Source organism: Orbicella franksi, chromosome 1 (assembly GCF_964199315.1).
Source record: "Orbicella franksi chromosome 1, jaOrbFran1.1, whole genome shotgun sequence".
In the NCBI taxonomy this organism is placed as follows: domain Eukaryota; kingdom Metazoa; phylum Cnidaria; class Anthozoa; order Scleractinia; family Merulinidae; genus Orbicella; species Orbicella franksi.
Window position 1 is genome coordinate 24,479,117 of NC_138145.1, and position 14,829 is coordinate 24,493,945.

At 39.4% G+C, this 14,829-nt stretch overlaps 1 protein-coding gene across 1 annotated transcript; it reads left to right on the forward strand.

Moving 5' to 3' along the window:
- Window positions 1-5: 5 nt before the first annotated feature.
- Window positions 6-13,876, forward strand: LOC145497782 (arylsulfatase B-like). The gene is made up of 7 exons (XM_081477643.1): window positions 6-2,136; window positions 4,794-4,880; window positions 5,033-5,244; window positions 7,019-7,230; window positions 8,925-9,145; window positions 10,382-10,659; window positions 11,994-13,876. The coding sequence occupies exons 1-7, from the start codon at window positions 1,836-1,838 to the stop codon at window positions 12,210-12,212; spliced, it is 1,530 nt and encodes a 509-aa protein (XP_081333769.1). The 5' UTR covers window positions 6-1,835; the 3' UTR covers window positions 12,213-13,876.
- The last annotated feature ends 953 nt before the right edge of the window (window positions 13,877-14,829 follow it).

Below are 14,829 nucleotides of genomic sequence, written 5' to 3' on the forward strand. Positions count from 1 at the left end.
ATAGATCGAGACGGATTTCTTTGGCAAAGGAATCTGATCACCCTATACCTTAAAAAATATCGCAAGACAAGAGAGGATGGAGGGTAAGAATATTTGTCCCCTCCCATGGTAATCCCAGTAGAGGGAGAGAGGCAGAAGATGGGTTTTGCCATGCACTTGGAATGAAGCTGTCACCGTTGCGAGAGACAGCAGATTGGAGGAGACAAGTCAAAGGGAGAGCTAGGAGCTTTGACGATGATGAATCCCACTCAAGTAATTTTTAGAGCCCTGCCAGTTTCTGAATTTCCAGAAGCGTTTAGAAATAGCCGATCCATTAACGCGGATTCTGCTCACATGGATAGCTCAAGCGGCTAACAAGCATTTTCACATTCAACGAAAACATCCACGCGACGCTCATGGTAACGCGAAAGAACGTACCATGGTACCTTGCCTAAAAATAACTTGAGAGGAATTCTGAAATAGTCATTTTCACAATCCAGTACTCAAACTGCCTTTAACAAACTTGAGAAGGAACAAATTCAGGTCTTTTTTTATTTCCATCGTGGTTAGTTTCCCCCTCTTCCTCCCCTTTGAACGCCGGCCACACAGGCTTATTCACACCCACTATCCCCCACTTCCGCCGCCCTACGAAGGAGATCAGCAATTCCTTGGGGGAATGAGTCCAGGAAAACATTGGACATTTGTAGGGGAGCCGAAGGGGGAGAAGTGTTTTTCATGGAGAGCATCGTAAAAAGTACTACAGGAAACTCTTCCGTCGGGGCATCTTCGGAGACCCAGACGCAGATGGTCGGGAGAGCTCTCTCAACCGTTCTCTTTAACTTTTAGGAGTAAAGAATGGTAAAATCCGAGACGGCGAGACCCTAGTTTAAATTGCGAGACCGAGACTTACCTACAGTTGAACCACCGGTTGCGATCACCTCTCGCAAGCGACCACCTCTCCTCGGCGACCAGTTTTCCAAAATACCAAAAGTTTTTAAGTCAAATCACTACATTTGGAACTTCTTGTAAGCGACCACCGCTTTTAAGCGATCGCGACCACCTTTAGAACGTAAGCGACCATTTGACAGATAACAAGGCAGAAATTGGATAATAAGATGTTGCAACATCGCATTCCTGGATAGTGGAGGAGACGGTAATTTCCCAATGGGAAGTACCAGATTTTTTTCAATATTGACGTTTCTCGTGAATAAAACTTTTAAAACATGGGGTAAGTCCGGCCCTGCAGTTACCATATGCTAATGAAGCAAAAGTTTGACCCAATGTGATCCAAGCTCTCGTAACCGGCCTCCTCCCGTAAACAGCCACCAAGGCTTGACATTTTAGGTGAAAGCTTGCGGGAGGTTTGATTGTATTAGCTACTTTGGCAACCACCCCTTTCGGCTGTTTGACTTCCTTCTGCCCGACCAGCTTTGCCATCTCCGAAGATGCAAGCTAAATCGAATGTATGGACCAGTCCGTCAGGACAGAAAAAAATAGCTCTGGAGCAGGGTGTGGAAGTAGGTAAGTTTAGGTAGCTCAGGGAGGTAGCCTCACATCGCAGATGCCTTTGAGACCTTTGAGCTAGTCACCCACAAATGGAGAAAATAGTACGTGACGGCAAGTCGCATGTCAGTTCCTACATGACGGTCACGAGGGTCATGAGTTCTTGAACAAATAATGCACGATCATAGTCACGACTTTCTATCACTAGCCGTTTTTTCAAAACTTTTGCAAGGCATTAGCACAAGCCAGCAGGCAGAATCGACCGCAAATTTATCGATACCAGTATCGCCGTCAAGTTGCGTCAACCTAATTGGTTCCTCGTCTTTGCTGTTTAGCTGCGCGGTCAATTTAAAATGTGCAAGTGCAAATGCAACATGGCCACCTTGGTGTACATGTGGTCGCTTCTTTGCAGTTTAATGGCTGTGTTTTTGCCTGTTACAAGTGTGAATGGAGCCGCTTCACCTCCACACATACTTTTTGTTGTAGCTGATGACCTTGGCTGGAGTGATGTTGGATTTCACGGCTCAAAAATCCAAACTCCAAACCTTGACAAGCTGGCTTCGGAAGGAGTCGTGCTCGACAACTATTACGTTCTTCCGATTTGCACTCCTACGAGAAGCGCTTTGATGACTGGAAGGTATCCCATCCACACTGGTGAGTTAGACACCAAACAAGCTATATCTGCTGGTTATTACTGGCACTCTGTACTGAGTGACAAATGTAAACTTATGCATGTAGGGTTTCGCCTCATGTACGTACTGAGCTTCTCTAAAACCGCTTTGCGCCTAGCTTTCCATCGGTGCCGCCCCCTTTGTGGGGCAGTGCTTTGTCGTTGGACAGAATTTGTTTTAAAGTGGCCATCACCTTTAAACTCCTCAGCATGTTTTCTAAATTGAGGTATGTATAGATATTCAGTGAGCAAATTGAAATTTGGCACTCCCTCCCTCCTTCCCTGCTAGCAGAGGCTCTTTTCCTTTTCCTGGTGCCCGTCAGCGAACACCAGGAAAAGAGCCTCTGCTAGCAGGGGACCTCCCTCCCCCACCCCCACCCCCCAACTTCGCAACAGTCCTAAAGCTCTGACCACTAAATTGAATACATCAGTTTCGATATATTAAAATTCAGCTTGACAGTGAGGCCTGGAGGTTTGATCTGACGGTCCTTATATATTACTAAATGTGATTTTGAGATGGCATTGCCACTTTATATTGGCGGCTAGTTGGGAGAAGTATATTTAAGGATCGTGCCGGGAGGCGTGGTGGCCTCATGGTTAGTGCGCTCGTCTCCAGATCGAGCGGTCTGGGTTCGAGCCCTGGCTGGGGACATTGTGTTGTGTTCTTGGGCAAGACACTTTACTCTCACAGTGCCTCTCTCCACCCAGGTGTATAAATGGGTACTGGCGAACTTAATGCTGGGGGTAACCCTGCGATGGACTAGCATCCCATCCAGGGGGGTGTAGAAATACTCCTAGTCGCTTCATGCTACAGAAACCGGGATAAGCTCTGGCCTGATGGGCCACTTGGCTCGCATGCAGACTTTACCTACCTTTTACCTACTAAATACAAAGGTTTTTGCACCAGGTTAGGACTACGCAGAAAAAGTAGATCTTTGCAAAGAAAAATGGGGGTAGCCAGGCATTATTTTTTCTGAGCTAATTAGCCTTGAGTCTCAACAAAATGCTGAGATCAGCATTTTTCTGAAAAAGAAGGAAAGGATATTTCTTCACAGATTTCCTTAGAATTCGCCTTTACATACGGAAAAGCAAACACATTTACAAAAATTTTAAGACTGCATAGTAAAGGGTAACAAAAAAACATTTTTGGTATGTTTGTAAAGGAGAAGGTCATTCCAAAAGGCATGTATTTTTTGTCAACCCTAATAAAAACCTAATGTGCTAAGTTTAGCCAGTCACTGAAGTTTCAGCCTCTAAAGTACAGGTTTTCCTTGTGAAATTTGTCTCGAAAGACTGGCTGCCAAGACAGTTTCAAAATGGCGACCTCCAAAGTCACTTCTTTCGAGATGAATTTCTTCAGGATAGAGGGCACTTCAGAGACTGAGACTTTGGTGAGTGGAAAAGATGAATGTTTACTTGCTATAGGGGAGGACAAAAAAGCAAGCTCTCTGGAGTGACCTCCTTTAATAACAAAATGGATGCAACAGCGCTTTTAGCATCTCTGACAGCCTTTCTCTTCTTTAGTCTAAATAGCTTTTCCTCACAACTAGAAACTAAACAGGTGTTGAATAGGCTTGCCACTTCCATTTCATAACGTAAATTATAGAGGTAACCACGCTTTTTTTTTAAAGTTATTCATCTTTTGGAAAACTTTTACAGTGCCCATTAAATTTTTGTCGTGTCACCTCCCAGTAAGCAGAGCATTTGTGTCTCTCACACTTGTTTTGCGCATGCACTACACCATCTGGTACATGTTTACAGTTAGTTTTCTGTATAATTTTCAACAGAAAACAGCTAGTTTTTCAGCTGGAAGCCATTAACAGTTAGTGGTTTTAAGCGATACTCTGCTATTCTGGTATTTCTGGTTTTAGTACAGGGTCATTAAACTTGATTGGGTCATAGTAGGAAAATTTTGCTTTCATTTTAGTCATCTACTGTACTTGTAGCATAGTTGATTGCGTCAATACCAACCCCAGCGCACGTGGTGGTTGAACCACGCCTTGTATGATATGCAGAACGTGTGTGCGCTAGCAAAAGTAGGCACCATCCTTAATTGGCTCACTGTGATCTGTGGATTTTTCTTATGTTAGGGTTGCATTTATTTGTTTGGGACTTCAGTATTTTCGACCCTTTTAGTTTATCAAAAGGGTTTCCCAAAACATTGTCACACAGGTTAGAACTCCACGGGATGCATGGGAAATTTCTGAACAAGTTCTTGTTAACTCCTTGGTGCTCCGTGGGTAAACAAATGACATATTTACATTTACAATTTACATATTTACATTTACGTACTCCATTTCAAGAAAGTTTATGCGGCTCTATATTTAAGCAAACTTTAAGCTTAAATCTGTTGTTAGTTGCTTTATTTCGTGGATTGAAATAATACCGATATCTTAATAATAATAATAATAGCAATGAGAAAACTCAGAAAATCTGTGGAAACCTATCTACAGCATTTTTTGTCTACATTTGCAATCATTCTGAACAAATCGGGTGCAATAATAAAACTTTCAGTACACATACTTTATGCTCATACCAAAGTTTGGACATGCACCGAACAAAAAAACTATCCCTTTAATATAAACTATATTTATTTAATGAAAACAGTGGTGTTTCCCCTTTTATTTACATGTGTGTGTAGGTTTGCAGCATTTAGTACTGTTTCCAGAGAGCCCTTATGGAATGCCACTTGACTTTACCATTTTACCCCAGAAGTTCAAAGAATCAGGTATGTGCATACATATATAATTATTCACCTACTCAAAATTTTTGGGTGAACTCTGCCTATTGGTTCTAGAGTTTATTACTATTTTGTTCAATCTGTCTTTGAGAACTTCAAAGCGTTTAATTACCAATCAAATGTTTTGTTTCTTTTGGAAGGTTATGCAACTCATTTAGTTGGAAAATGGCACTTGGGCTATTACAAGTGGGCATACACACCTACATATCGTGGGTTTGATACATTTTATGGTTTTTACAATTATGGAGAAGATCACTTCGCTCATACAATGAAAGACATATTAGACTTCAGAGACAACAAGGAACCAGTAAGAGATCTGGATGGAAAATATGGTACTTTTGCCTTTGCAGAGGTAAATGACAATGTATATTTTTAAAATGACGCAGATGTGTATTATAATCCATTATAATTACAGTTGTACTAGTTTAAATGAATTTCAGGTTGAAATGATTGTTGTGTAGTTTGCTTTTTAAAAGATGAAAAGGTTTGTTTTGTCATGAGTGTAGGACAAAGAGAAAAATCTGTTGTACAGTTCTGAACACCACTAAGATGCGTGACCTCCAAAAAAGTATTTGGGTGTGGTTGCCTCATGGCACACTCATCTCCAGATCAAGTGGTCCAGGTTTGAGCCCTGGCCGGGGTCATTGTGTTGTGTTCTTGGGCAAGACACTTTACTCTCACAGTGCCTCTCTCCATGCGGGTGTTAATAAATGGGTACGGGTGAACTTAATGCTGGGGGTAACCAGCTTCCCATCCAAGGGGGTGTAGAAATACTCCTAGTTGCTACATGCTACAGAAACTGGGATAAGCTCGTGGTGGGCCAGACTTTGATCTTTGAGCTACAGAGAGACTCTTGTTGAGCTACATGTAGGCCATTTGTTAATAGGGAGCTTTAGATTGGACTACGAGTACAAGATTGAGTATGAGTATCATTTTCGATTTTCAAATCAGTGACATTTCCAGAACCCTAGTTCTTCATGCTGGTTTTAGGCAGAGAGGGTAGCTCATGGAATAAAATGGGTATGTGATGTGATAATGCGAAGCCTGAAAACTAGAATTGAAAAGTCGTTCTCGTACTTGATCTTGTACTCATACTCAAATCTAAAGTCCCTTAATGGTTCATATGGGACATGCATCCAGCATACTGCTATGTAATATATCAAACACAAAAACCCGTGTTTGACCGTATTTCCAAACACCACGAAGAGAGTTGAAAATACGACACAGCAGTAGCGAAGAAGGAAATGTTGTCAAACTCTGTCTTGAGTGACTGATATACTATTCTCAATTGAAACTAAAACTAAGGAGATAACAGAGAAATAAAGTTGAAAAATCTATGCTGATTAATATCAGATTATCCAAACACCATCACAGTCATGATATCCTTTGATGAATTATTAATAAGTTTGAAAAAGGTTGACATATCTTTTTTAGTTCCAGATTTATTTCCATACTCCTAAACGAAGAGAAAAGCATACAAATAAAACTAGTTTAAGTAATTTTGGTTTGATATCCAATTGCAAACAACATCAGCACTGGTATATCATAGTTTCCCATGCTTTAATTACCAAGGCTAATGTCAAGATAACTTTGTTTGCTTTCTCATTTCATAAATGTAGCAAATGGGGAAAATACTTCAATGAATACTGATAATTATATGGCATGTACTTGTAAGCTTATTGGTAGATGTATTAAAATATGTATTTTAAAGGAAACATTTCTGGCTGAAAGAAGTCCAGAAATCCAAAAAATGTTGTGAAATTATGTTAAGATTGACAATGATTGTTTTTGAATCTCACTAATTCTGTGGTTCAGGTTTTGCATTTAATTGGCATTACTATTTAGATCCAGGAAAGGGTGTAAGGTTTTATATGTAAATATCTAAGGGGCCATCGACATGCAGTTGAACCCCTATTACTTCACATTCACTTTTGTCCACAATCCCCAGTGGGATAATGGGCTGAAAATCCCTACTAAACTCTCACCTATTATTTGGCCACCCTTTATCAAGGCACACTAAATGTTGACATTAACTAGCAGGGAACAACTGGACAAGTCATTGGCACCTTAAAGTTCTCATACTTTCAAAAACCACTGTATCACACTTTTACATTTCCTAATTGTAGCGAGCTCAAGACATCATCAAGACGCACAATGCATCAAAGCCCTTGTTCTTGTATATGGCATTCCAGAATGCCCATGAGCCAGTTCAAGCACCCCAAAAGTATACAGACAAATACAGTTTTATTGAGGATGAAACTCGTAGAACATATGCTGGTATGGTAGATATCATGGATGAAGCTGTTGGTAACATCACAGAGGCCATGAAGGAAGCTGGGTATGAAAATTTGCTTTGACTTCTGAAGTTACAAATTTGCCAGTTTATAACTCAGCATAAAACATGTGCAAAATATTCATCATAAGTATGTACTTCCATGAGGTGGAGGCGTGGTGGCCTCATGGTTAGTGCGCTCCTCTCCTAATCAAGCAGTTTGGGTTTGAGCCCTGGCTGGGGACATTGGTTGTGTTCTTGGGCATTACTACTCTCACAGTGCCTCTTTCCACTCAGGTGTATAAATGGGTAACGGTGAAGTTAATGCTAACCCTGTGATGGACTAGCATCCCATCCAAGGGGGAGAAGGAATACTCCTAGTCACTTCATGCTACAGAAACAGGGATAAGTCCGGCCTGATTGGCCACTTTGCTCGTATCTAGACTTTACCTCACCTTACATGTACTTCTATGAGCAAGGAACAATCATGTATGCCTAAATGTAACACGTCAGGTATTAACGTAAATATTCGCTTGTTTACGTTTTAAAAATCGTTGATCTAGACTTTAAAATTTTTAAATAACTTGCTAGCACTTTGTGACAACCTCATAACATCTCTTCAAAATCATAATTATGGTATGAGGGGTTTGCAATAAATTCTTTTGTTTTCTCCATTCTATTGACTGTGTTTTTTCATATTGATGTCTGACTTCATGTACTTAGCATATAAGGCATGACTATTATTATAATTTTACAGGACTGGTAAGCAAACATGTTTCTTATGACAGACCTTTACAGTCCTGGAACAATAGGGATTAGTTAAGAAAAAATACATGAGAGGGTTGAAAGAGGCTGGAAGTTAACACCCCAAAAGCCCCAAATTATATGCTTGGTATCCAAGTGTCCAAAACTGAATAGAGGATATTACACAGCAGTGCCGGGATTTAAATTTTATGTTTGGTAAAAACAAGTTTTTTTTTTTTTTACAATGGAGCATATACAACAAGTAAGTAACATTACTGTTTTTAACACAAGAAGATATAATTCGTATCTTTAGCCACCACTTAATTTCCACCTTTTTTATGAGACTAATATATTTCTCACCACTTTGACTAATTTGCATAGACAGCTATGAAAAAGTCACTGGAAAATGGCACCATCATCTATATCCCCACAAGTGAGGATGTGGAAAATGTGCCACTCCAATGCTGGTCATAGCTTTGGACAAATTTTTCCAGTAAAACACTCTTGTCTATGTGCCGTACACACCAGTGGATAAGCCGCACTCACAGATAAGCCGTACCCTGAGTTTGGCAACTCAAATTTTGGAAAAGAGGTTTTTGGAAGGAAAGTCTGGAGAAAGATGCTCTACATGTACATTTCTTGATTTATTGAATGTAAACCTGGGTAAACTCACTACTATTGAAACAGAGAATACTTCAAACTGAAACCATTATCTATAAATTTAACTCTATAATAGTATGGACATGATGTCTACTGACTTTGACATATGTTTGATCTTTCTCTGGTATTTTTCAACCAGTTTTTTTTTCCATTCTTGTTAGTTTTTCAATAGATGTTTACCTACTGAACAACAAGAAGGCTTTTGTACATTCATTTGTTTGGTTTATCTGCCGGCATTTACAGTAATGAATAAGTATAAGTTTATACAGTTGAGACAGTTGGAACTGTGGGAACCATGTTTCCTAGCAGCAGCTGAAATGAAGACAATTTTCTACCTCATGCTTCTAATTTTTAAGGCTGTGCGACAACACCTTAATGATTTTCACGTCAGATAATGGTGGATGGCATGACTATGGTGGATTTAACTGGCCACTCCGTGGAGAGAAGACTACGCTGTGGGAGGGAGGGGTGAGAGGTGTCAGTTTTGTTCACGGAAACATGCTTGGTAGAAGAGGAGTCAAATGTAAAGAGCTCCTGCATGTTACAGACTGGTATCCAACATTGGTGAACCTTGTAGGTACTGGTATTTTTTACTGTTTTTGAATGTCTTATTTCCCAAAGAGTTCTGTTTGGTAAAGACTGATCGATCAGTTATGAGAAGAAGATTTCAGGCACAGCATGGTTGAGGGGAGGGGATAAAATGCCTGCAAATATAACAATTCTCTTTTCGGAAATAATTTCAAACAATATTTTTCTCAATGTTTGCCCTAAGAACCTGACATGTTCATCAAGAGAACTGGTGTTTCTCATTGTTTATGTTCGTATGATAGACCTTAAAATCCTGATTGGTTAGAATTTTATTCAGTGTCACATTGATGGATTGTTCTGACTGGTTAGTTCCTTTCATTGTCCCCGCAGGGTTTTGGTCCAGAGGCCAAAACCTGAGGAAGCATTCATAGTACCCCCACGTGTAAAGAAGTACATGTAATAGTATATTGCCTATAGTTTTGGTAGTATTTGTCTGTAGTATGGGAATCTAACCTGATTTGAGAGAAAAACAACTCGGAAGGTATTGTAAGTAATTCTGAAGTATATCTCAAAATTAGAGCTGAGTGTTGCTTCGCTCATGTTCAGTTGCGACTAAATACCCTTCAATCACCAGTTTTACTTTTGACATCTTGCTTATTCTGATTGCTTATTTGTATTGAGTAATATTATGTGGCGTGGAGCTCATGTCACAGCTGGGTGACTTTACAGGATTCCAAATGTAAATGCTTTGTGTAGCATTTTTTTTTGAGGACAAAAAGCTTGACCTTTTTTATCCAGGAAATACTTTTTGTGTCCTTTGAAGTGAGATATGGTAAACTGCTCTGCTGTAAGTGCTTCCTGAGATAATATGTAAAGAATATCACCTGTTAAATTTGTACTTTTAAACTGTCTGGAATAGAATGAGTGAAATAGAAAGTGTTGGTTTAGTTTACACTGTACTTAGTTGATTGTTTGGATCATATTCATGATAAGATGCCTGAGTTATAGTAACATTATGAGCGATATAGTTTACAAAAAAAGAAATAAAAGTTTTAGTTCATACAGTAATGTTCAATTGTTTTCAATCAACAGAAACAAAAGAAAGTGGGAGCAGCCTTAGTTATAACTATTACTAGTTTAATTTATTATGTAACAGTTAGTTCCAAACAATGCAAACAGAACTACTGTAGTTGGTGGCTTTTAGTTGGTCATATAACAACATCAACTAAGACTAAAAATTTATTGCTGTGTTTAGTAAGTTTATTTTACTTTTTCAAACCTGTAGGTGGGAATAATTATGATCAATCACCAACACCCCTGGATGGTATGGATGTATGGGACACCATTTCCCAGGGTGAGCCTTCACCGAGAAAGGAAATACTTCTCAACATTGACCTGAAGAACACAACCAAAGAAGATGAGTTGAGCGTCACTTTCGTTGAGGGAATAGCTTTCAGAATGGGTGACATGAAGCTTCTTATGAATGTACCCAATGCAACCTGGTATAAACCTCCAGAACTTGCTGGGGAACCTGTCAAGGAACAAGACACAACTAAAAGCAAGGTAAAGTATCATGAAAGAGACTACAGGTTACATTGTTTTGTTGTGTAGCTGTTGTGTCTACACTGTACATCTATCCCCATTTTACTTTAATTTACTTTTTTGAGCCTTAGTTAAAGTAGATAGGACAATAATGGGTGACCAGTAAATTATTGTGGTCAAACATCTTCAATAAGGGTATACCAAATAGACTCACCTTGATGTGGTAGGTTTTGTGACTCAGAGAGCTTAGTTGGCAAAAGCTTACCTAAGCTCCTGGGAGGGTTACCATGCTGGAAAGGTCGATAGGTAGAAAACAGACAAAGGGGTCTCCTGGTCCACCTGTTAAGGGCTTATGCATCAGGCTAACAACCTGATCTTAGAAAACAACACGGTAAGTTGTTACTGATCGGAAACTACAGCAATTTTGACCACCTTTCTGGAGGAAGCTGCAGGGACCAGCATCTCGAATGAAGAAGGTAGTATGAACACCAGTGAAGATCAAGAACATCTTGGCATAAGGAAAAGAATGAGGGCTGGCAGGGACATAGCTAGCCGTTAAGCTATTAAGTATGGGCTCAACAAGAATTTCTGTAAATAATTTTTTCTTTTAGTAGCCAAAAGGCCATATTTTCTTTTTCTTATTACTCAATAGCGAATCACCACTATATCAAGGATTTATTTTGAAAAACAAAATAATGACTTTCAATCTTATACATGAAAAAATGCTGAAAGGTTATTAACAAAGCAGAACTTTGAAACAGTTTTGTGCACGAAAATTTACTTGACTGTTGTTGTTGTTGTTTGGACGTTGGCAAAATTTGATATATGACTTATGCTTTACAATGTGGGCTTAAATGGAAAAAATAGCTGGCTATGCCCTGGGATGGAAGAATTGGGAGAAGGTACACCAAGTAGCTGTGCCCAGGAGCCAGTGGCAAAGAATTTATGAAGCCCTGTGTGCATTGTAGGCATTGGTAGGTTAGATGATGAAACAGGGAAAGTTGAGTGTCTGTATTGATGAGATGTCTATATACAGACTGAGGTATCAGTGACGAGAGGTTGAACCTTAGTTGAAGGTGGCTTCACAGTTTTGAACACATTAAAACCCTTTGACATCTTTTGTTATTACATGGTTAACACTGCTTAAGACATGGTCAAGTTGGACCAAATTAAATCCTGTGTTGTAATTGGCTTCTGAATTGGCAAGATACTGGACTGTCTTGCCTGCTTAGGATTATCCAGTATCTTCCAATCTTTACCACAAGAAAATGATTTCTCACCCATCTCCTTTTGCTCAACACTTTTAACTTAGTGGTAGACAATTATAATTAATCAGAGATTTATTTGTTTTCCAGGGCACTACAAGTGTTGCAAATGTTGCTTTGTACAACATCACTGCTGACCCAACAGAGCATGAAGACCTCAGTGAGAAGCTTCCAGAGGTGGTGAAGGCATTACAAGAAAGAGTGCGATACTACACGAAGGGAGCAGTGCCACCGCTGAATAAGCCAGCTGATCCTGAGGCATCCATTAAAGCGAAATCAGAGGGAGCCTGGACTCCCTGGCAAGATTAAAGGAACCCTTGGCAACTGTGTTACAGGTATTGCAGTATTTGATCGAGAATAATAAGGTTTGAATTATACAATTGAGTATAATTGATAAGTTATGAATTATGCAATTGAGGATAACTAGGTTTGAATTGTACAATAATTGAGAAATAATAAGTTTTAAAATATTTGATTGAGATTGGTTTAATAAGATTACAGTGAAACCTGTATTAAGTGGACCCCATATTAAGTGGACACCCTCTATTAAGTGGACACTAGCTTGGGTAGCTAAATTTTCTTCCCATGTTTACTGTAAAATAAACCTGCATTCAGCGGACACTTCTGTTAAGCACATGCAGACACCAATAGTAAACCATTTTGGTGCACAAAACTTGCAATAAGCAGACACTTCAAGGGCTTTTTACTTCTAAAAGTTCAGGTGAGACTCCTTTAAGATTGTTCAGCGATGTCGTTTTAAAGCTAAGTGATTATTCCAGACTGATGCATTGATTGACTGGACATTGCACTATGAGCAGTCTTAGCTAGTCTTTGATCTTACACTGTGTTACAAAAAGGTTAATAATTAACTGTTATTGCACAACATGCAATGTATTAAAACCTGTTTTGAGTGAACACCGTGTATTAAGCAGACACTAGTGAGGGTCCCAAGGGTGTCCGCTTAAAACAAGTTTCCTGTATGTGATTGAGAATAATTATAAGTTTTATCTTTCAATATAAGCAAGGAAGGGGAGGTGGCCTATTGGTTATTGTCCTATGTGTGACCCTGCAATGGACTAGCATCCCATCCAGGGGGGAGTGAAACTACTTTTAGTCACTTCATGCTATGGAAACTGGAGATATACAACATCCTGATAGGCCATAAGGCCGAGGCGCAGACTTTATTCTACCTTATCTTTCTACATTATAAGGTGTGGTAACCTGCATTATGCCAAGTGATCCGTTTCTGCTGGAGTTTTTCCCATTTTCTGTAACATTAGGCAATTGGGAGTATTTCTACTAGGAGTATTTCTACATCCCCTTAAATGAGATGCTACAGTCTCTTCCAGGGTTATCCCTCAGCATTAGAATTTTCTGGTACCTACAGTATTTATACTCCTTAGTGGAAAGGTGCTCTATGAGAGTAAAGTGTCTTACCTTGGAACACAAACAAGTGAGCCGGGTCAGGGCTTTAAGCCAGGCCACTCACAGCCCCTCTTGAAGTCAGCATGTTAACCATCTGGCCACTGCATCTCCTTTCCGATATCATGGTAGAGAGTAATATATTCTTCTTAAAGTTATTACACTGTAGGTGATGTGATGTGGAAAGTATGAAATAACAGGCTTGTCTCAAGTCACAATTTTATGTTTAGTCATGTTACCAGTACACTTTGCCCTTGAGGAAAGTAAAAGGCAGAGACGACATTGAAAGCAACAAACCCAAAAATAATAATGGCGCAGAATTTCAGAAAGTCCTTTTAATTTTATTCATTTTCTTACTTACCTTAGGTATTTAGTTATTGCACTGAAATTAAACTGAAACACATACTGCTTGCCAGAATTTTTTAGTTCATTGCTGAGGACTTAGGATTTTTGTCAGAGATAGTTTAAGTGTAGAGAAACTCAAAATGTCATCAGTACTGGTAAAAATGTAACTATTTTTGACAAACATTAAATAAGTGAATTGTTTCAAATGTTCTTGTTTTTCCTGTCACTCCCTTTTAAAATATTTAGTTTTGATGTTGAAGTTATAGAGCTTACATTTGTGTTGTACTTAGTATGCATGCAAAGTTTAGATTGCCACAGGTGATATTGATTAATGACCCGTGACCCATGACCCTTGGCCCTTGGAGTGAATGACCAAATCTTGATTGAGGTGGGTAGATGTGGAGCTGAATGTCCAAAGCAACCATCCTTCTCAGCTAATTACTCAGTTGTTGTCGGTTCTTGTGCAGGAAGTATTTAGTTGAAATATATAGATTTGTGGACTGGTGTTGGTTTCCTGTGCACCCTAGGTCTGCTGTGACTTCGTCTAGTGTCCGCAATCCTGTGTGGATGCAAATGTGTTATGTATATGTTAACCAGTTTTTACCTAGGACGTCTTTGGTTTTTAATGATCTTTATTGGCATTTTAGGACGTAAAGCACCATTGGCTTTCATTCGTGTTGAAAAGTGCATGAAACTAATTTATGTTTTGTCAGGAAAAGGAACGTCTCTCATTTATCTTTAGACTTTGTAGACTTTCTTTATAATATGACGCATTTAAATATGTTAAATACATATCACAATTAGACAACTAGTTCTCATTTCCAATAGGTGATAATCAGCCCAGCTAGGTTCAAAATTGGTTTTGCATATATCTGGTAGTTATTGTAACCCTAACATTTATATATCCAGTTAAGGTGGGGTGCACAGAACACCCAGGAACTTCCACGTCGGGCAGCGTGCTCCTTTGATGGAGAAGCAGCTGCAACCTGGTGAATCCTGCCAACTCAGGTATGAAACAGGACTCCCTCGATAGGGGAAGTAGGCACTTTCACACTGACATAACAGTGGAAAAGAGAGAAGGAAATGCGAGAAGGAACTCTGAAGCAGACTTCAAATCATCAGGTTAGACACAACGCCATCTTCGTCTGTATAACCACAA